The sequence below is a fragment of the Cygnus olor genome, chromosome 1, assembly GCF_009769625.2.
Source record: "Cygnus olor isolate bCygOlo1 chromosome 1, bCygOlo1.pri.v2, whole genome shotgun sequence".
In the NCBI taxonomy this organism is placed as follows: Eukaryota; Metazoa; Chordata; class Aves; order Anseriformes; family Anatidae; genus Cygnus; species Cygnus olor.
Window position 1 is genome coordinate 45,908,766 of NC_049169.1, and position 21,890 is coordinate 45,930,655.

The window sequence follows — 21,890 nt, forward strand, 5'->3', positions numbered from 1 at the left end:
CAAACTCATGTGATTATGCATTTATTTATTCAAAAACAAACTTTAATGAAACACTTGTGATCACAGAATCAGACCTTACAATTGCTATTTATATCAGACTGTTTCAATCAGAAAGGCCATAGTTATAGAGTCTCTGTACCTAATAATTTTATGTCAGTGCTCAATTATGTGTCCTGTTGACAAAATTGCAGAAGACAGTTTCACATTCTGACAACGCCAAACTAGGTAAAAGATATTTTCTGTTGTTTTGTTGCTGTGGACAACTATATTGGAAAGATAGGTCTCTGTGATGATATATATATGTATATATTTTTTTTTTCTATTTGAAAGATTAAAATAGTTTCATTAGGTAAAAAAAAGCATGAAAACATCTATTAAACTTTTGCTGACAAGGACTAAAACCAATTATTTGTGAAATCAACACGGATCTTTCTATTGACTTGAAGGTACTATAGAACTGAAGTAATTAACACTCACTCTGAAAACATAACATTAAAATCCTGCCTGCCACAATGCTATTTTGCCATTGCTGTGTTTTACATCTTGCGAGTACAGTTAATGGGAGAATGCCATTGAAATCAGTGGGGGAACAGCATGGGGTCTTAACTTCTTTGCCTGTTGTACCTCTGGTGCTACCTACACAAAGTGCTAAACTTAAACAGGGCCTTGGGGCTGTAATGGGACTTTTTGTGTACGCACAGCATCAAGCTGTGCATTAAACAAGGATGTGCTTATGGGTTGGCCAGCTTAGCTTGTTAGAACCAAAAGCCGTGAGTGTGATTCATTTTGTTGCCAGAAAGCCATGCAATTGACGAGGCTGCGGGTCCGAAACCCGTCCCAGAACGAGGGGCAGGCTGACAGGACACCTCGGATACCGGGATACCGGGTGGTGCGGGGCTCACCCCTCGCACCACCACAGCGCTGCGGTCCCGCACCTGATTGACCCCCGTCGGCAGCCCCGCCTGCCCCACTCGCCGAGCCGACACCTCACCCCGACGGGGCCCGGCTCTGCCTTTCTGCCCACCCTACGGAACGAAGCCGCTCCGGGTTAGCCCCGCGATGCCGGCCACCTCCCCTCACGTCCCCTCAGCGCCGCCTCGCCCCCCGCCCTGGCGGCGGCCCGCCCCGCCCGCCCTCCCTTTCCCCTTGCGCAGCGCCAGGCGGCGCCACCTCCCCGGAGCTCCCCGGGGGCATCCCTGAGGCTGACAGACCCCGGTCCTTTCCCCGCTCCTTCCCTCCCCTCGCGGGCCCGATGGCGGCGCAGCCCTAACGGCCGCCAACGGCCGGAGCCTGCCGTTGGGCGGGGCGGGCGGAGGGAGGTACGGGAGGGAGCAGCCACCGGGAGCGCGCCGGCCGCGTCTCCCCAGCAACCGCCCCCCCGGCCCGCCCCGCCGCCCCCCGTCAGGGCGCTGCCCCCCCACCCGCCCCACCGCACCCCGGCCCGCCTCAGGCGCGGGGGGCCGAGGCTGTCCCTGCAGGCCGGGGTGCCCGGGGAGGGAGCGAGGCCGACGAAGAGCCGCCCTCCTCCCTCCTTCCCTCCCGCACTCCACCCAGGAGCGATCCAGTGAAAGCAGGAGGAGGTGATTCTCCTCCTCCTTCTCCTTCTGCTTCCCTCCCTCCCTCCCGCCGCTGCTCCTGCTGGTGTGGAGGGGACTGCAGGAATCTCCGCGCCGCGCCGAGGCAGGGCTGTGGGGGGACCGGAGCCGCGCTGTGGAGAGCGGGGGCCGCCCCCGGTCCCTGGCCATGGGCAAGGACCAGGAGCTGCTGGAGGCTGCTCGCACGGGGAATGTGGCTCTGGTGGAGAAACTCCTGTCTGGGAGGAAAGGAGGGATCCTGGGCAGTGGATCTGGAGCTATTCCCTTATCCAGCTTGCTGAGGTAGGGGCACCATTCCCCGTCAGGCGCTGGGGTATTCACCTCCTCTTCCTCACCATCACCATCGCCCCTCTCATCTCCATTCCCACCCCTGTATCCTGGTAGTGACAATAAATGGTTCACTCTCTAGCCGAGTACGAGAGTGTCTGTGCTTAAAGTCGCAGGCAGGCATTTTATTAACACGGCGGTTCTGAATTTCTTGCCTTCAATGCGTCAGTGAGGTACTTGTTCATTCTGTTACTAGCGGCGGTGCAGAACTTGTATGTCTATGGCCGGGCTAACATGCATGATATATTAACCGCTCACCTTTGGTATTTCATCTCCAAATTACTACTTTTAATCACAGGTTAATCACAGAAAAGGCGTTGCATGTGGAGAATTCGGTGTGGAAAGCTGTAGCTTCCCTCCTCACCCATAGTTGCTACCCTCACTTGCAGAAGAAATTAGGCATGCCATAGTAATAAGCCTACACAACAAAGACGGGGAATCTTTCCTCTGAGAGATCATCGAGCCAGACAGAGGCATAAAACTTAGGGAGCAGGTTAGGTAATAGCAGGATTACTTTCAAGGTACCTGGATTTAGCGGAGTGAAACTGGGTTACTGGCCGTGCTGGTGGAAGGACTTAACTTGAACCGTGTCATGTCTCAGACAATCTACAGCACGGCTCTGGTGCGAAGTTTCATCATGCTCCCAAGAGCATGATCTCAGGCATTTATGACATTTGGCAGTATTCAGAGAGAAGGTCTGCAGCACGCAGCCCAGTGCTAGTGGTGAATACTACACTAGCCGTAGCAGGAGACGACAAAATGAACAGACACACTGTTGACCTAGAACTTGAATCGATTGTTAAGTCTATTTATTTATTTATTTGTGAAAGAAGGAAAAGGCCTGGAGAAATGGAAACCGCTTAAATGAAAATGTATTTTTGATTCTATTGCCAGTACATCCTAGTCACTATATTTATATTATTTCAGTATTCCCTATCAGAGGATATTTCATGTAACTGTCCAAATTTTAGTTGTGTAAATTCTATTATAAAGTCTTTTTATTTTGAGGATGTTTTTAGTGCTGTAAACAACAACAGTCCACATATTCATAGTTTACCAAACTTCTGTGGTGCTCCAGTTCAATTACTTATTGAACTATTGTTTAATTACTAGCCCATTGACCAAAATCAAAATACAGCGTGCAATTGCTTTTTGTGCTGTACCCGCATATGTTGCTTTGCAGGGAATATGTCAGATAATTGGTTTAATTTAAAATATAAGGCTTTTTAAAAATGTGATGACCATTTTTGGTAATAGAGGGAAGTTCACTTTAGTACAGTGATTAGCCATTTATAATCTGGTTCTACCGTGCGATTTGTGTAGTGAGTTTCTTCAGGGCTAGCACCTGTGCTATGTTCTTGCACTATTACTTTCATGTTGTATATCACAAGTTCCGTATATCCAGAGGGAATGTCTTTGCTTGTGTTTTTCTCTTTTTTATTAAACAAGTGTTATACTTTGTGTATACAGAACCCATTAACCACATGTTTTGTATATACAGATGTGTCTTGGTAGTAATTGTTGGCCACTCAGAATCGAAGTATTTCACATTGTAAACTCAGCTGTTTTTTTCTTTTTTTTTTTTTTTTTTTTTCTGGAAGGGCACTCAACTTAAAAAGAAGTAGAGTAAAGTAAAACACACATTGTTTTATTTATGCTGTTTCTTTCTAGTGGTATAAAGGATTTTTATGGCTTCTGTAAACATAGCTTCAAAAATCAAAAGCAAATATGTAGCACACAGTTGCTAAAATGTTTCCTATTTTAAAGAAGTTGATTCAATACATTTAAAAAGAAGTCAGTAGTGGTTAGATGTGTAAACATTTCACAATGTAACATGCTATTGAACATAATGCTGTTTAGAGGGAATCTTAACAATTTCATTGACTTCACCAGAAATGCTCAAAGAAGAAGCTACTATGTAGCTATAGAACATGCTTTCCAGAAAGAGTTATATGTGCTAGGTATTTTAGTTTACCTTTATTGGAGAAGTTATATGACTGAGCAGATGCCAATAACCGTAGGTTAGGTCCATAATGACATGCAAGATTAAGTCAAAGAGGTAGGATTGTGTCTTGGTACAGGACACATGGAAACAATAGGAGGTATTGAAAGGGAGTCGTACTAACATCTAGACCCTCTTTAGGAGAACAACACTTACTGAAAATAACAAGTTTTAGAGGAGCATAATATAAAAGTTTGAACTTGAGGATGGGGGGGAATCTGAAGATTTCTTAATAGAAAAATGATTGCAGTAGCTTTACAAATAGCTATGCTTGTTTTTTTTGCATACAGTTTATTAGACTGAAAATTGGTTTTGCAGAAGTGCTTTTGAAAGTTATAATGAAGAGAAAGTGATAAGAAAAATATATGGGGACATATTTTTCTTCTTTTTGTAGACTCTTTAGGAGATACTGTGTTTGATAGTGTCTTCTAGCGTTTCACCATAGTTGTCATTGAGTTCCTAAAATGGTGCCCCACAAAGGTACACGTTGTTTGTTTCTCCTTCTGGCAATGCTGTTCCTAGCATTAGACTGGGAGAGTTCAAATCTTTCAGCATGCAGGTGGACTAATACTGTGGCAGATGTGTTGGTCTAAGTAGCAGTTCGTCTTCCCTTTCTTCTAAGAACAAAATTCAGTTGATGTGGCTGAACCTTCCACGGCCTGGTGCGTTTCTTTGTGGAAATTTGCTTTGCAGGAATTATGTACCTTGTGAATGAAATTTAATATTCATGAATTGACAGATGCACATTGATTGTTATCTGAAACGAGGAACAAACTACCTGAACTCTGATCTTCTATTTACATTTTTATAACTTTTTTTCTGACTCAGCACCTTTTATGGCACTTGAGGGAAAAAACAGGGCAAGCCTCTGCATGGTTATTTTCTAGTTGAACATATTCATTGATGCTAATTGTGTAGTAAATTATCTGATGTTTAAAGGGCAGGCTTCTAACTTAAAAATCATTATACTAAATTATGGCAGTTCAGGAAACAACACAGTTCAGCAAGGCTAGTTAAACACACATACAGATATAAGAATGAGTTCCTGTGAGGACTTAACACATGCTTAAATCACAGTATGTGCAAAGTGCATAAAAATGGTATATGCTTAATTAAGAGGTCATAGGCACCCAGATATCTGTAATGGCTGCTGTGTAAGACTTCATGCCCTAATTGGTTTATCTGAAGGAATGACAACAAACCTGTTGTGTTTGACTGTGTGGACGGTATAGCTTCCTGCACTTCAGGAGATGTGCTGCAAGGCCCCAGGTCAGTTTGTGGCCCCTTACCTCAATCTTTGTTCTTTGCTCTGGAATGTAAAGGTTGCATAGTGAGGGTGAATTCCTCACATAAGGCATGGTAACATACTACTTCAAGTATAATCCTCAGGGAACAGATGACAGAGAGTAATTTAGTTGCTTAAACCTACCTATTTAGTTGCACTTTAGATACGCGTGGGTTTCTGAGTCATCTGCAAGGACTGATGGACTTAACGAAGACTCGTGCCCTTTGGAGATGCAGCTAGACTCTAGGACATCTGAGGTTGAATTGCACACCTCTGTGTGGGCTACAGTTTCCAACCCAGCTCAGTAGTGCAGGGCTGGGATCTGTTCTTTACCTATGAAACAAGAATATTTTGAGACACCTCAGAAACCGTTCAGAGTTTAGAAGGCCAAAAAGTAAGGTAATTTTCTTTTCTCTCTTTCCTCTGAGATTCCACTTCCTGGAATTGTCATGCATTAGTATATTAACTATATTTCAAAATTCTTCTTCTTCAAAAAAAGTTTTTTAGGGATTTGATTGAAAATAAGTAGGAGGAATTTTCACTGATTTTTTAAAAATTATTTCACTGTCTTTTATATTACTCCAGTATAAACCTAAAAATTTGAATGAAATCCTGCTGTCCCTCTAACAATCTATCATTCAGTATCCCAAGCCCTTAAATGTACATTAATTGACTTAACACATTAGGTAAAAGTATTAAAGTGTTTCTAAATAAACTAGTATTTTTTTCCGTCTTTGTTTGATTATACACGTACACACAACATTGTTTTATTGACCAACAGGTTTTTCATTACTAGGTAGAGACAGGCTTAGTTTCTTTCAAAGTGTTTTAGTAAAAAACAAACAAACAAACAAAAAAAACAACTTTAAAGTTTTCATAGATCTCAGAGACCTTATATCATTTTGCCATATGCAGTCATGTACAACCCTTTTTGCCCAACTAGTATGTTATAGCCTAAATAAAATGGTTAGTTCTTGATTAAATACTAATCCGTAGTCTTTTTAAACTCTGCATTTTAAAGGAGCTTCGGATTTTTTGCAGGACTAAGGGACAGATTATGAATTACTATGTGAACTGGCATGAGCAGTAGGGAAGGGTGAGTTGGCCCATTTTTGCTCTTTGTTGGCTCCTGCCATTACACAGCATGGGCGGGCGGAGCAGCCTGCATGGAGCTGTTTTTTCCCCTTCTCCACTTGGCAGGAGATGGTGGGGAATGGCTCCATTCTTTGCTCATCCTTACTTAGTGCAGATACACCACGTATATGCCTGGCCCAAGATATTTCTTCTCTAAAGTATAAGAAACCCAGCAAGCAGATTGTCAGTCTGCGAGTCACAATCTGTTTCCTCATCTGTTTCTCAGAGCAGTGTCTTGCTCACAGCAAAGCCACAGTTTAGCCTGATGGCCCTGGTGCATGCTGAGAACCACACAAATCTACTTCTATCCTTATGCAGAGCCCTGCGATTCACTCAACTTCCTGTGACAAATCAGATCACACTTAAGAACAGCTTGTAGAGCAAAAAGTATGTTAAAATTAAAATATTTTACAAAGCTTTGGTTAAAAGATTAACAACCTTTTTTCACATTTTAATTTAAATAACAAAAGGATCCCTTATCAACAAAAATAGAGGCACTAGTTCTGTTCTTCATTGCAAATAACATTGTTTGAAGGAAGAGAAAAAAAATTCTTTGGTTGATTTTTATACAGATTCTATTATATGAGGCTTGCTGCAGCAGGTTCCTGGGCTCACATACTTCTGAGTTCAGTTTTAGTCTTGCTTCTAAGTTAAAAGGTATTTATTCCAGATAATCAGTGCTGATAGCAAACTGACAAGTATTTGTTACATATAGGTCAATGGGGCATTCATTTAGTCTATGCTTATTTCTAATTTTAGTTACACTTTTTTTAATTAATACATACTAGTTTTTGTAGTGATGTCCCAAGCACAAACCAGCATTTCCAGATTCCCAAATTACCTTCTTTGTCCTGTCAAAGTAGGAAATTCAAGTCTTTTGGAGACAGATTTCATTTTTTCTTCCTTTTGTCTTTCAGTATGAAATGCAAATTAATAACCACTACAGCGCTTAATTTATGGTGTTCAGTATACAGTGTTCAACGATAGTTGATTGCTGCCTTGATTCTGCATGTATGCCCTTTCAAATGTATGGGCTTCTGCTACAATGTAACCTTAATGTTGTCATTTTCTACCTTTCTTAGACTTATTTTTATTCTTATATCTGATAAATGTTTTTAATCAATGTTTAGACTAGACTTTATCTATAAAGTTCCTTAAATTTCTTCATAAGTTTGAAATATCTACAATAAGTAAAGATAGCAATATGGACAGTTTTCAGGACATCTGGTAGAAATCTTATTGTTAAGGGCAAGTCAATTCACAAAGTTTGTGTAATGAATTTTCACTAAGAGCTCAACATGACCCTGCATTCACAGCTCTGTAGTCAATCTCTGTCCATAAATTTCTCACTTTTCATTCCACATCTTATTTTCTGAGTGCTGTTAAATTTTACATTCTACTAATTTTCTAAAAACTGTTGGACTAAATGTAAAATAAATAAATAAATAAATAAATGAGAACTGCAGATCTACTGTAAAATCTACTGTGGTCATATTTGCCCATAGAGAGAATGATATGGGATGTAGTAGTGCTGGGAGGACCGATGGAGATTACGATGGGGTCAGGGAAGACTAATAAGAAAAAATTTACAAACAGTTTAAGGGGAAAGTGGGGGGGTGGGAAGGAGAAAGAAAAGCTGAAGTATCTAAAAAGAATACTACTAAAACAATTCTTTAGGAGGTGGTGAATGTCTAAATCTTCAGTGGACCATAAAAATGTATTTTGCACCCCATCTTGTTTTCCCTTTTGTATGATATCGACGTTGTTAGTAGTTTGGTGATTCAATAGAATTAATGCTGCATTATACATTTTTAAATGACTTTACTAATTTTAAGTGGTGGTGTGTTACGAGAACTAAGAGGGGAAATAAATGAAATAGAACAATGAAGAATGATGTAATCTGAAAGGTCTGCTATCTTGTGACTTGTCAAGGTTGGAAATGTTATGATGAGCAAATGCAGATGCTTTTAGGACAATCATTTTTACAGTAACTGCACTGGTGACCGAGAAGAACATATCCATGTTTTTAAAATTCTACAGCTAAATTCTCTTCTTCTTATAGCTCTATAGGCCATTTTTTATTGCCCTGACAATAGCACTAGTTGAAGCATCCTATAAACTGCTTTAATTCACGCTACTGGTATATAATCCTTAAGAGACAATATTGTTCAGAGTACAATTTCACTCCCTTTCCTCCAGCAAGCTTAGCCTGCTTGGCTGGGGAAATGGCATATACACAAGTTCCACAGCTGCAGAATTCCCTTCTGCTATGGGATTTTTCTGTTGGCCACTTCCAATCAGAGTACACATCCTAATCATTTTTATTTCTTCAAGATAAATATTTTGACAGCTTCTTATGTTAAATGCGTAAGACATAATGAGTGGTGTTAATTCCTGCCTACTGATATGACATTTTCATGTACATAGATCCTTTTGGGAAGCGGGGAATACATTTTGTTTGAACTTCATAGCCTTTATGTGAAGACTTTTATTACTTTTTAATTACTTTTTCCTGATGACGGTATTTTCAGTATGTTCATTTTGCATTTAAGAAGTGATATAACAACTCTTCTGTACCTAATTTAACATCTATGAATTTCTAATAATGTATATCTATCTAATATAAGAGGTTCTGAGAGATTTAATTCCATGAGGTTGTGCTTTTATTAAAATAATTTTACAGTTTCCGATCTAGTGCGCGTACATTTTCTAAGGAAAGAAGAAATGACATCTTGAGTGCAATATAGTTCCTGTTTAAAACACCCAGTGGTAGATATGTTTCTATAGGTGCTGATGTCTGTGGTAGGTGTCCAAGTTCCAGTTACAGCTAATGGAGATCTAGTCAATATAGTTAGGGAGCAGAATGATTTAGTTCACCCTGAAGCAGATATAGAGTGATTTTATTTCAAACTGGGCCGCATCCCTGATTTAAATATTTTTCGTGGGTAAAACATTTCAGTGAAGAACAGAAAAAGGGCAATTCTAATAGAAGGTTTATGTGGAATGTATGTATAGATGACCACTTAAATAGCTAAGTTTTAAAACAAACAAACAAACAACACAGAATTTCTCTCCATATTTTATAGCTGATTTTGATAAATTTGTACATAGTAGTAGGCATTAAGTAACCTAGAGAAAATCAAAAGATTATGTGATCTAGGGGCAGAATCAAGTGCTAGATGGTTGAAGTTAGACATACATGAAAGATACTTAAAAAGGTTTGTTACAGATGCACCAAGTGTGTAGGGATGGAACTAGAAAAAGCTTAGCAAGAGTTGAAACTAGTGAGGGATGGGAAGGGCAAAATCAAATACATTGGCAGCGAAAGAAAAGTGGACCAACTGCGCAGTAGGGCAGGAGACATAATGACAAAGGACAAAGAAAAGGCAAAGCACTCACTCCCTTTTCTGCCTTGTTTTTTGGTGGTAAGGTTTAACTTTCCAAGTTCTTGAGCTTAGCAGCAAAATTTGTATGGCAAAGAAACATGGAAGAGGAAGGCCAGAATAACACTTAAATTCAATGGAATGTGTTGTCCCAGATGTGTTATGTCCGGGGGTGTTAACCAATGTTGCTGTGAGGCTACTGAAAGGTCAAACATATGAAATTTCTGAAAACTGGAAAAGGAAAATGTCATGGCCTTCTTCAAAAAGGGCAAGAAAGAGGCTCTGGGCACATCAGCCTAATCTCTCTTCTACAGAAAATTATAGAGCATAACTAACATCATGGAAACCATTTCCAGGCACATGAAGGACAAGGTGATTGGAAACAGCCGGCATGGATTTACCAAACTCAGATTGTGCCTGATCAACCTTAATTGCTCTCTACAGTGTGCTGACTGCCTCTGTAGATGAGGGAAACACCATGAATGTTGTTTAACTTGACTTTAGAGCAGTCTCTTTCAGAGCAAATTGTGAACTATGGACTGAATAAGAGGATAATAAGATGGTTGGAAAGTTGGCTGGACTTCATGGCTTGCAGGGTTGTGATCAACAGTGCAAACTCTCACTGCTGGTGTCTACTACAGATTTGCCTCAGGATTTAAGGGCCAGAAATTGATTGCAATGCAGGTACAGCAGGTTTGTAGATAATACCAAACTGGGGGGCATCATGAGATGACCTGCTGCTGAGGGACTTGGTCAGGTTAGAGAAATGGGCTGATTGGAGCCTCATGAAGTTCAGCTAAAGCCAGTGTGAAGTCCTGCAGCTAGAAGTGAATAACCTCTTGCTCCCCTATAGCTGAGGACCAAGTGGACAGAAAACATTACGGGAAAGGATCTGTAGGTGATAGTGAACAAGAAGTTGAACACGAGTCAGCAGTGAGCCTTCACAGCTAAGGCCAACCAAACACCTATAGGCTGTGCTAGGAAGGGTGTAGGTGGCGAGATGAAGGAAGTTATTATCCCCTATATTCAGGTATAGTCCCATAGGTGGTGGAGTATGTGGATTCTCCAGATGAGAAAGATAAACAGCAGAGGACTGGCAACATTACTGTGGGCTGGTGCACATGATGCACAATGAGAGGCTGAGAGAATTCCAGTTGTCCTGTGTGAAGATGAGAAGGCTAGTGGGTGATCTTAGTGCTGCCTTCACCTACCAAGTAGAAGGGTGAGAAGATGGGCTGGAATTCTTGGATGTGTGTAGTGGCAGGACAAGAAGCAACAGACAGCAGCTGCCACATACGAAATTCTAGTTAGATAGGACTAATTTTTTTAATAAGTGGGTGGTCAAATCCTGGGGAAGGTTGTTCATTGAGTTTTGTGGAATCTCTGTCCCTGGAGAAATCTAAGCTCAAGAAGTTCTCGGGCAGCCTTACCTACTTGGCCTTACTTTGAGAGAGTGGATGGTCCTTGCGAGCCTTAATTTTTCTGTCATATCATATCACAGCCTGTGTAACATACCAGCTCCAAAGTATCATGATTTGTTGACCTTAAATTACCCTTGCACACTGTTGCTGTAAGCCCTTTTCTTTGCTTTTGGAATCTGAATACTCGATGGCAGTGAAATTTACAACACCATCCCACTGCGTCTTTAACTCTTTAAAGAATTGTCTTCTGTATTCTTCCTACACTTTTGAGAGAAAGGAGACTGGAGTTAGAAAGCTGGTGTATTAGGAAGAATGAATTTCCTCACTGGCTGCATTCAGTGATTTGGTGGAAGGATTTTGAGTTCACTGGGGGATCATTTAGAATCTCTTTCCTAGTGTGGGCCCAATTTTGCTTTGTCTAAACTATTGCTTTTCTACTTACTCTCTTATGCTTGAGCTGGACATTTTTTTATTTAATTTTTTTTCTCCCATCACATTAGTCATTACAAAAACCATCTGTATTGTATTTAGTCTTTGAGTTTGCTCATTAATAACTTTTTTTTCTCTTGTAAGAATGGTGTGATTGGTGTGGGATTGTTTCTTTCCGAACCCTTCGTATCTTAGAGAAATGCTGAAACAGTTTTAAGTTGTACAGTATTTATAGTGTCCCAGTATAAGTATCCTGTAAAGACATGCCTTTTAGAGAAGGTAAAATAATAATAAAAATAAATCTTATAAATGAGAATTGGGAATATCTGCTCGAATAGCTATTTTCCATCTACATGTTGCCTGAATTTCAAACCTTTGTGAAGTAACTTTCCAGTGTGTTTGTTACTGACAGTTCTGAGACTTAACTGTGAGTTTAAGGTCTTCCATGTTTACTTACTGACTTATCCAGGTCATTTTTAGTTGTCACTAGTTACAAGTAGTGAATCTGTGTATCTAGGTTATTTTTGCAGATTAAAAACCCCAGCATATTAGTATTAGCAGTTTGACCCTAGAATCTCAATTAAGTCGTTGGTAAGGCTTCCTAAAAAAACCACCATAATTTACACTTATTTTTAGTTTTCAATTTTCTCAAGTAATTATTTATCCACTTCCATATCCTCCTTGTCATCTGTATAGCTAATTTGTCAGATTATGCTCATAAGTAATTTGCAATCACTCTTCTTCCTGTTTTGTGCACATTTATTGCAGAGCAGTATCTTGCATAACCAAGTGGTCTAATGATCTGTCAGGGCTCTTCTCACATAATGTGCACAAGTACATTTTCACAGGACCAAATATGTCGAATACAGAAATAAAGCATGTGTTTTATAGTATATGTGTATGTTACAAATCTGTTGTTTGGCTGTCACAGTGGTGAAATCTATTCCTTCTGTTTTTACTTTCATGTAGACTATGTAAGTCTTGATTTGGAAAGCCTAATAGTCATGACATAAGCAGAAAATGGAGCCTGCAAAAGCATGGAATAGGCATGTGTTCTGGGTGGAGATGTGCCTAGTAGATAGGCAGGGAGAAAGAGAGACTTGATTTGGAGTGTTTGGGCAAGTAGGTTGTACTTTAAAAAAAAAAAAAAAAAAAAAAAAAAAGGTTCGAGTGCTAGAGATGTTTCATAAAAGAAATGGGTATAAGAATTGAGACTGGTTGACTGTGGAGATTAGCACTGGTGAGAAGTGAAAGAGGCAAATTTAGGAGTCAAGATACAAGGAACAGAGCAAAGAGGAGTTATATTCAGCAGGATAAAGAGACAATGTATATCCAGTGAAATATAGTTTTCATTCAAAGCCTGATATTTCCATATTTCCCTGCTATTAGAAATAATTGTGAAATGTATTTGCAAACCGTCTCATTCAATGTATTTGCAAACCGTCTCATTCTCTTTTAACATTAAAATAAGTAGAAGTTAACAAACTGCCATCAGTCACTCCCTTAGTTTAAGTGGAAGAAGTTGTTGGATATAGAGATCTTAAATCATCTATTAAAGCTTTGTCAAGGTGACAACACATGGTGGAATTTCAGGAGTTTTAGTCTGCTTTTTTAGAGTCAAGAAAATTCTACGTGCCTAAAAGCATGTAGAAAATCAATCATTCTGATGTTGTTAATTGTAAAAATAAGGTTGTCTGTGCAGTTTTTATTTGTCCCTCTGAATGGGGGCATTACATACATTTAATGACAGCCATGTACTCTTTTCTTCCGCAAGGTCCTTACCTCAGTTGCAGCCCAGGATAGACAATGCTCATTGAATGAGTAGTTAATTCAATGTTTTTTATCCTTACTATTCAATGTTTAGCCATGAGTCTTATTTAGTGCACGCTATTCAAACACTTCTCTAGAAAAAGAATGATTCATTTTTCTCCTGGGCTTTTCAGTGCTGTTTGTCACTATAGTATTTGACTGCTTCACAATGTTAATGAGTATATTTTCACAGGACTTCTGTAACTGAGGAAGGGTGTTAATATCGGTTCACAAATGCTAACTGAAGCACAGTTAGATTATGGTGAGAAGTGTCCACTGAGTTGGTGTTTCCAACAGGAGACTGTAAGGAGTTCATTTCTCACTGTATTTATATAGTTCATCTGAAAAAATAGGAACACCTCTTCTGGGCCAGAATGAATGTCCCTCTAGCCCAGTATTCTTCTCCAGCAGGGTCTGGAAGTTAAAGGCTAAAAGCTGGTCTTGGTAGGATTAAACATCAAAGCAAACATATAGTAAGTAATATATCCTTGAATGTAGTCCTACAGCTTTCAGCAATTTACAGCAGCTTTCCAAGACAGATGTATTGTCTTTGTATTTAATAGCTCCAGTGGATTTTTCTTCCATGCATTTGTTCAATTGGTCTTTGAAAAAATGCAAATTTTTAGCATTCATACTATCCCACAGCAAGGGTTTCACATCTTAATGAAGTATTATGTGAAGAACATTCCCTATAAATTATGTAGCATTTTATGTGTTCAAATGTATAAAGATATGTTCAGATGTTCAGTGGTTTGTTCCTGGAGTACAGACACAGATAGAATCCATTTCTGTGCAGAATTAAACTGCTGTTCCTTTTCTTTGCTTGTTTTATTGATTTAGTAAATTCCAGCACACCTTTTAATACCTTTGATTTACAAAAATAAAATAGTTCTTATATCATCTATTATACAGCCTCAAATCATCCCAAGACCAGTTTTCATTGCACAGGGAAAAATAATCTGGAATAATGTAATTTTTAAGGCTAATACATGTGCATAAGTCGGATGACTTAGCACCAGCACTTTCATCCTTGCCTTTACAACCTCAATATTTTATTTTTATTTTTTAAATACACATTGCTGTCTAACATATGTATCTGTTGACAATGTAGGTGTAGACTATCTTTGTGGTGGTGAACAGAGGATTTGGAGATGCCTCCATTAATTCACAGAGTATAACTGCTGATGTGTGTTTCATGTCCTTATGAAGAGTAATGTGGGATTCAGGGTCCTGGAGATTATTTATTTATTTATTTATTTTTTCATATTGCCTGAAACAGCAAAGGTGAGGTGAGGAAAATCAAACTTTAATTATTGAAAGTAATTTGTGAAGATGGTAATGAAAATTGGCATACAGGAAAAGGGTGGTCTGTCCTCTCTTCTTGAGAGGGAAACAATTATTGAGGAAACAGCAAGGTCATTCACCAGTGATGAAATATTTCCTCCTATATATCGTGCCCTAGACAGATAGTTTGAGGCATAAGTGGGATGTGTATCATTTCTCCATTTATGCTGGCTAATCAGAGTTAATGAATTACTTTAAGAGTATCAGCTTTACAATAGATGAAGTTAGTTCTGGTCACCAGTACTTGCCATGTTGGCACTGCTCAACCAAAATCAGAAAAACTTCAACTTTCAGTCTCTTTTTTTTTTTTTTTCATTCAGGCAGGAAAAAGTGAAAGAAAGGTAAAATGAGAAGTTTATACATGTACAGGTCCAAGGATTCTGAGATAATACCAGTATTTGAGGGCATACCCATCCAGTGTTATCTGAAGAATGTATGTGATAGATTTGGAACCGCCTAGAGCAGTCTGAAAACCTTAGTACTTGATTATGATGTTATTGTGACACTAGTCTTATGAAGATTATCAGAAATGCAATCAAGAAAGAGGATTTAGATCCAGATGCAGATTTTGCAGAAAATCTGGAAAACAATGAGAGCCTCAGTGTGATGCTATTATTTGACCTCTTCTAAATCCTAAGAAACTGATTTGGGGGAGCAGGCTCAGGTTTGGATATCAGGAGGATTTAAAGGTGGTCTGCTGAGGCAGAGAGATGGGATGATGAGGAATGCAGTGAGATCTGGAGCCTCACAAGCTAAGGTTCCTTTACTCACCACGCATTATGATCTAGATCACATCTATCATTTAAAACAAACAAACAAGAAACACTGCTAGAAAGAGAAATTTACCTTGAAGAGGTGCAAGTATGTACTCAAAGGGCACCTGCCTAAACGCTTTCTTCACTTCAAGGACTAAGTACAAATGGCAAATGTTTCAAAGGGTTAAAGTTCTGGATGTTTAGTCAAGTGACCTGTATGTGTATTTTAGACCTGCTTTTACACCTGCTAAAGAATGTTAGTTTACTTTGGGGGTGCCAAAATCTTCATATTGAGATGAAAATACATTGCACTAGATATGAAGACACTGCAGTCTTTTGTTTTTTGATTTTATTTTTTAAATATACTACTACTGTTAAAATGGGGCAATCATCTCAAGAAAGCCAGTTAACTCTGCATATACCATAACTTTACCTTTCATTGAAATAAATAAATAAATAAAAATCCCGCTAAATGACCATTTGATATTTCAAGCTATTAATATATGAACAATATGATTTATGCTGACATTTAAAACAATGGGAATGCATTTTTGTATATTTTTATAGATATTTCCTATTAAGTCTAATGTAGTATAAGATAATAGTTTAAAACAAATTGTTGCTGAAATAAAAGATCTGGGAATTTATATAACTAAAGGGCTGTCAGGAAAACAAAAGCAAAAACACACAGACGACTGTTAGATTTCCAAAATACTTCTAAGGCATTAACTTGTGAAAAAAAAAAAAGACTCAACTATGCTGAAATGAGAACACTTTCTTTTTATCTTGTATTTTCCCTTGTTGAATGTGTCTGATACCCTCAGAAGACTCTTTGGCTTGTATTGCTCAAACTAGACCAGTGTGACTTCTGAAGTTTGTGTTTAGGATGTGTTTAGGAATAAATTTCAGGTGGTTGCTTTTTTTTTTTTTTTTTTTTTTGGTTGTTATTGTACTTTTTAATACTGTTTCACACGATACTAGATACTTGTCTCATGCCTAAACAAAATTGAACCAGTTTTAAAATACAGTGTGACTGTATTGGTAATGATAGACACTAACTCTTTTCTCTCTGTGAAGGTTGTGTAGTATTTGTTGGTAGTTTCCAAGACATACTTGGAGTTGACTTTAATCATACGGTCTTGTCACTCTTTTGATCAAACCTGGGGGTATAAAAAAACTCAGAGACATACACCCAGAAGCAGTTAAGACAATGTATCCTTACCACAGGAATCATTTAAGTGCTACAGAACTGCGTTAAGAGTTGTATGGGTATAAATGTCAGAAAGGAAGGAACAGCAACATAAACCTTAAGACATGTTTCCAACGCATAAATGTGGTTTTTGTTTGTTTGTTTGTTTGTTTTCTGTTTTGCCACCGAATGAACCACTGCAACATTTGCTTCTCCTCTTCTTGCTTTAAAGCTCACCTGGCTGTAATAGGGCACAGAATCAGGAAATAAATTTTGAAAAAAACAAGCAAGGTTGCTAAGAAATGTCTGTTTGCTAAACAGATGAGGGAACATCTTTTCTGAGAGGCTGCCTACCTCAGTAGGTAACCTCCAGGGAATAAATCAGCTAACTGCCATAGTTGTTAGAGACAAGCAGAGCTTTCTTTCCCTTCCCTCAGCAACAAAGTATTGTTTTCATAGTATTTTTTCTCCTCGTTCCTTCATTCCCCACTATTTGTCTCCCCTTCCTTTTTCTTACTATGACACATGGCTTGAACAAGGGGAGGGGACAAAATTAGGAAGTGAAGAATCATGAAGTTCCTTATGCCAATCTTGAAAAAGAGGACTTTGCTGCCGATACCCACCCCAAGGTCAGGGAGAACTGTAAGAAAAATTGAAGATTTAAGTTCATACTTTTGGAGAATGTAGAAGGAACTACATTTGAGAAAGGCACGTAAAAACAACAACATTCATTGGGAAGCCTGAAAGGACAGATAGAAAACTGGGTGAGAGTAAGAGGAACAGGGAGATAGGATTGTTTTGGGACATGGGGCACAGTAACCTGTTGGAGTGAGAGGTAGAGATCCACTTTCAGCACCTTCCTCAAAGACTGATGAACACTATGAAATGTCAAAAAAATGCATTTAAAATGACAAGAAAAGACACAAATGGTTGGATGTTGTCTTGTCTTTGCCCAACAGACTTATAGCATATGTGAATGAATCTGCCTAGCTACTTGAGCAAATGCCAAAACCAAAAACCACCAGCTCTGAAAAAAGGCAGAGGAAAGGAACTGAATCCTTTTGTGGTGTTTCTGTTTAAATGTATTCTTGGTAAAACAACAACAACAAAAGCTCAAGAGAGAATGAGACAGCAGGCCTCAGGATTACTCTTTAAAGGTTGGAGCCAGAGTGTCTAGACCTCTTTGGACAGAAGTATAATATCTTGGCTAGTCTTCAATTCATAGTACCTCATTACCCAAATCTCCTTTGAAAATATGACTTTCTTAAATGCCACAAGATGTCATCATTTCTGTGTAAGTTCCCAATATACTCTAAAGAGGAATTAAGAACAATTATCCAGAAGGTCAGCTCATGGTAGACATCTCTCTCCAAGTTTCCCCTGACCTGTGAGATGCTGTGGCATTTTCAGTAGTATCAGCAACCACCATGCAGCATGCAGTGCTGCTGTCTTCTGGGATTCTTAGAAAAGTCTGGAATACGGCTGAGATCTTCCTGAGTGGAATGAACTTTTTGGTAAAACTGGCAATTCATTACATTCCTGAAAAGAATCGAGTTATATTTGGGTCTTTGGGTATTTCCTTTCCCAGTTCTATAGAAAACAATCTATATATTCATTTAGATTCCTTCCAGAGAACCAGCTAATTGCACTGCCGCACTTGCTGGGCATCAGATGAGGCTTCTATAAAGCATAAGAAACTCTGCAAAGGATTGCTTTATTTTTACTGTAACTAAAAATGAGATGCTACCTTTCAAAGCAGCTGGATTGACACTCACATAGGGAGTTGTCAGGAACCATTTAAATGAGTGCAGATTTATCAGAGCAGCAAAGGGGGCTGTCCTGTCCCTGTTAGCACTGCTCAGTGCATTCCTCTAATCAAATGCAACTTTAGTCACACACCCTAACATTCAGATCATTGCAGACAGATTCGCTATAGTTTTGATGACAGATCTCTTTCCCTTTGCAACACTATTAAGGCTCATTCTTGTGCATCTAAGCATACAGAACTTGACAGTGATATGAATGATTAAAATATTTGTTTCTTTCATTTAATGTTGAAGACTTGCACACAAACATTAAATCGCATTTCAGTTATATTTACTTTCTGCTTTGTTGTTGTTGTTGTTGGGTGATTTTTTTTTTTAATTTTTTAGGACCACATACTAAATCCAATTTCTCTTAAAAGTAATAGGTTTTTGTTTCAGGTTAACAAAATGCAGTTTGGCTAACAGAATTGTATTCAGTAACTAGACATTGAGCATATTAATGATACTGTGTAACCGAGTGTTGCTGCTCCCATTTGTGCTAAATATTGCACATATCAAATTCTTAGATTCTCCTTTCCATTTGAAATGGTATCAGGTTGCTTTTGTGTGTTTCACCGTTAATCAGTACTGAGCTAGCCTATCAATTTCTCAATCAGATCAGGATTTTCCACTACAGCTTAAATATCTTCTGTAAATAATTGCATTGCTTAGTTTATCTTCACACACTTTTCTGTTTATGGATGTTACTTAAATGCTAATGAGACAGGACTTGGTATTTCCATCCTCCAGAAAATAATACAAGCAGGAGAAAGCATGCTGAAGAAATTTAGTAAGTTATTCTGAGTAGTGTCCTGCCTATCAAGGAAATAAAATCTGGAAGTGAGTGCAGTCACAGGTAGCCATATGTCCATTTTGCAGATTTGAACTTCAGTGAAAAGAGCAAGCTTTTTTCCTTAGTGGCATGCATTCCTCAAATGATACAATGACACTGAAGCTGTGCCCTCTTCCATACCCCCTCCCCATCTATTTTCAAGACAGTAGAGGTGTTGGTCTGACTGTCACATACAGGTGTGCATGAATGTATGACATAGCCATGAAGGGCAGCTAATCCTACTGAAATGGGTAGTAAAATTAAAATGGATAACTTTTTTTTTTTTTTTTTTTATAAGCTAGTTTAGTGGAGAAATACCAGTTTTTTGCATTGAACTGCACTAGCTTTTATGGAACTTGTAGTGATAAAAAACTAAAAAACCACATAAAAAAGTGGAATTATCAAAAACTCAAGAAGGGGAAGTCAAACTGAACTGTAAAGGCAATATGTCGCAAAGTAAGGGAGTGTTCTGTTTGTACTGCATTGAATCCTCTTCCAACAACACTTCTAAACTGCATTATTTTTTAGTGAAAAATTTTTTTGAATGACTAAGAAATGTGTTAGAGCTTTCGTGGTAGTTTCAGAAATGTTAGCAGTGTTTGAAATGGACTTGTAGTTTTCTTTGTTGCTTGGACTTCAAAGAAGTACAGAATACAGAACTGAACTTCTCAAAGTAGAATGTCTGTATTTTTATAGACTTAGCAAGAACTTCACAATTATACCTGTATCAGTCATAGGTTTTATTTGTTTAAACACTGAACAAAATTTAAAACTATTCTCTTTCCACATGTATATCGTCAGTCCATTCTTGTCCATGGTAAAGTTTTGTACTTCTATAGTTACTTTCATCAGCTGAAATAATCCCTGTTCATATATGGCTTCTAGCTGAACTGTTTGGGGATGAAAATATGTTTACTGAAGTATAGAATTATTGAAATATGATGATTTAGAGCAGAGAGGTCTCTCAAGTGTCTTTATATTCTTTCTCTCCCTTTCCCCCACACATTCTTTCTCTCTTCCCCAGTCTCTCACACTATCTCCTTATACCCTCCCTCCTGGTGTGTGTCTCCCTCCATTAATTTCTCTCTTTCCATCTATCTATCCATCCATCCAACACCCCACCAATGTCTCACTCTCCAGCTCTCCCTCCACAATGCATCTCTCTCCCTCTCTCTCCCCATCCATCTCTCTCTGCCTCTATTTTTCTCTCTCTCTACCACTTAACATCACAAAGAAAATCACCTGAAACAATATAATACAAGAAAACAAATCAGGAAACTTTGTTTGTTGAGCTGGAAATAGTTAGATGTAATGATGTAGTTACAAATAGTAGTAGCCTGAAAAGAGAAGTTAATGTATTTGTTTAGGAAAAAAAAAAAAGGTATTCCTCCCTGAGGATGAGCTAATGACAAGTATGATGAGACTAAAATAGGCCAAAGTCACCCGTAATCCCATCTAACATTGAAAAAAAAGAGAATGAAATAGAGGAAAAGACATGCTTGCTTAGACTATGGAAATATGCTTGTGTTGTATGCTCTTTACTTGGGACTGAGACTGTTATACTAATAGCAAACATCCTAAAGAGTTGCTGGAATATTTAATTGATTATACTTAAGTTCGTAAGGGAATAAAAGCCTTTAGAGAAATATCTGATAGGAACATGAAGTACTTCAGACATTTAAGAAAAGAGCTTAAGATCAGAATGTCTGATATATTTTCAGAGGTAATGTAGATGACAGCTATAAGCAAAAAGAAAAATAGAATGTAACTAGGGATTACTGGCACTAAAGAGGAAAAAATTTTGTATTCGAAAGCATTTGATTGACTTTGGTGATATTACTAGATTGTGTTGGATGGGTATCATGTTCAGAAATGTCTCTACTCCGCTTTCTAAGCCTGTCTTGTTTCAGAAAGATCTTAAGTTTAGGCATGGATCCATAGAAGGCAATAGAGCACATTTAAAGTCTCTTAAACCCAAAAGCACTAGGAAGTGCTTACAGCCAGCTAACAATCTATAAATTGCTCTGGTTAGATTCACATACATGGAGGGACGATACTCAGCTTAAATCTACCTAGCGCAAGCTTGGGTCTAGCAGGACTTAACAGCTCAGATTCAGTGGCATGACAATGTGGCTACAGTTCTTCCAGACCTTAGCTGGCTTTGGAAGCATTATAAGTGCAGGTGGCTGGCTAAGGAGCACGGACAGATCCAAACTACCTTTATGAAGGCAGATACTATGCCTCTGTCCTCATGTTTGTCTCCAGAGAGTCTGCCCATGAAATGTGGCATGTGGACTGTATGCTGAGTGTATGTTGTATGTACCACTGAATGTTGGACATTATTGCATGTATTTTTCAGATAAAATTTTCTCTTCTTTCAGGGCACAAGATGGATGATGTTCACTTAGTAAGTTGCTATTTAGTATTTCATTTCCTCACTGTTAGTGTGGTCTTACGCCTTTAGTGCACATTATGCAGGTATTTCTGTAAAGAGAATTATTTTCCTCACTTGCTTCTCAGTAGAGTTTTGCAAACATACTGCATTTATTTTCAAAACAACTCTGTTTGATGACAGGGTAT

At 38.6% G+C, this 21,890-nt stretch overlaps 1 protein-coding gene across 1 annotated transcript in view; it reads left to right on the plus strand.

Moving 5' to 3' along the window:
• The first annotated feature begins 1,429 nt into the window (after positions 1–1,429).
• Positions 1,430–21,890, plus strand: part of LOC121063868 (ankyrin repeat and sterile alpha motif domain-containing protein 1B-like) — a 269,342-nt gene continuing 248,881 nt past the window's right edge. Inside the window, exon 1 of the mRNA XM_040544776.1 lies at positions 1,430–1,877. Within this exon, the coding sequence (XP_040400710.1) occupies positions 1,744–1,877 (134 nt within the window). The 5' untranslated portion in view covers positions 1,430–1,743. The remainder of the gene's footprint in view (positions 1,878–21,890) is intronic.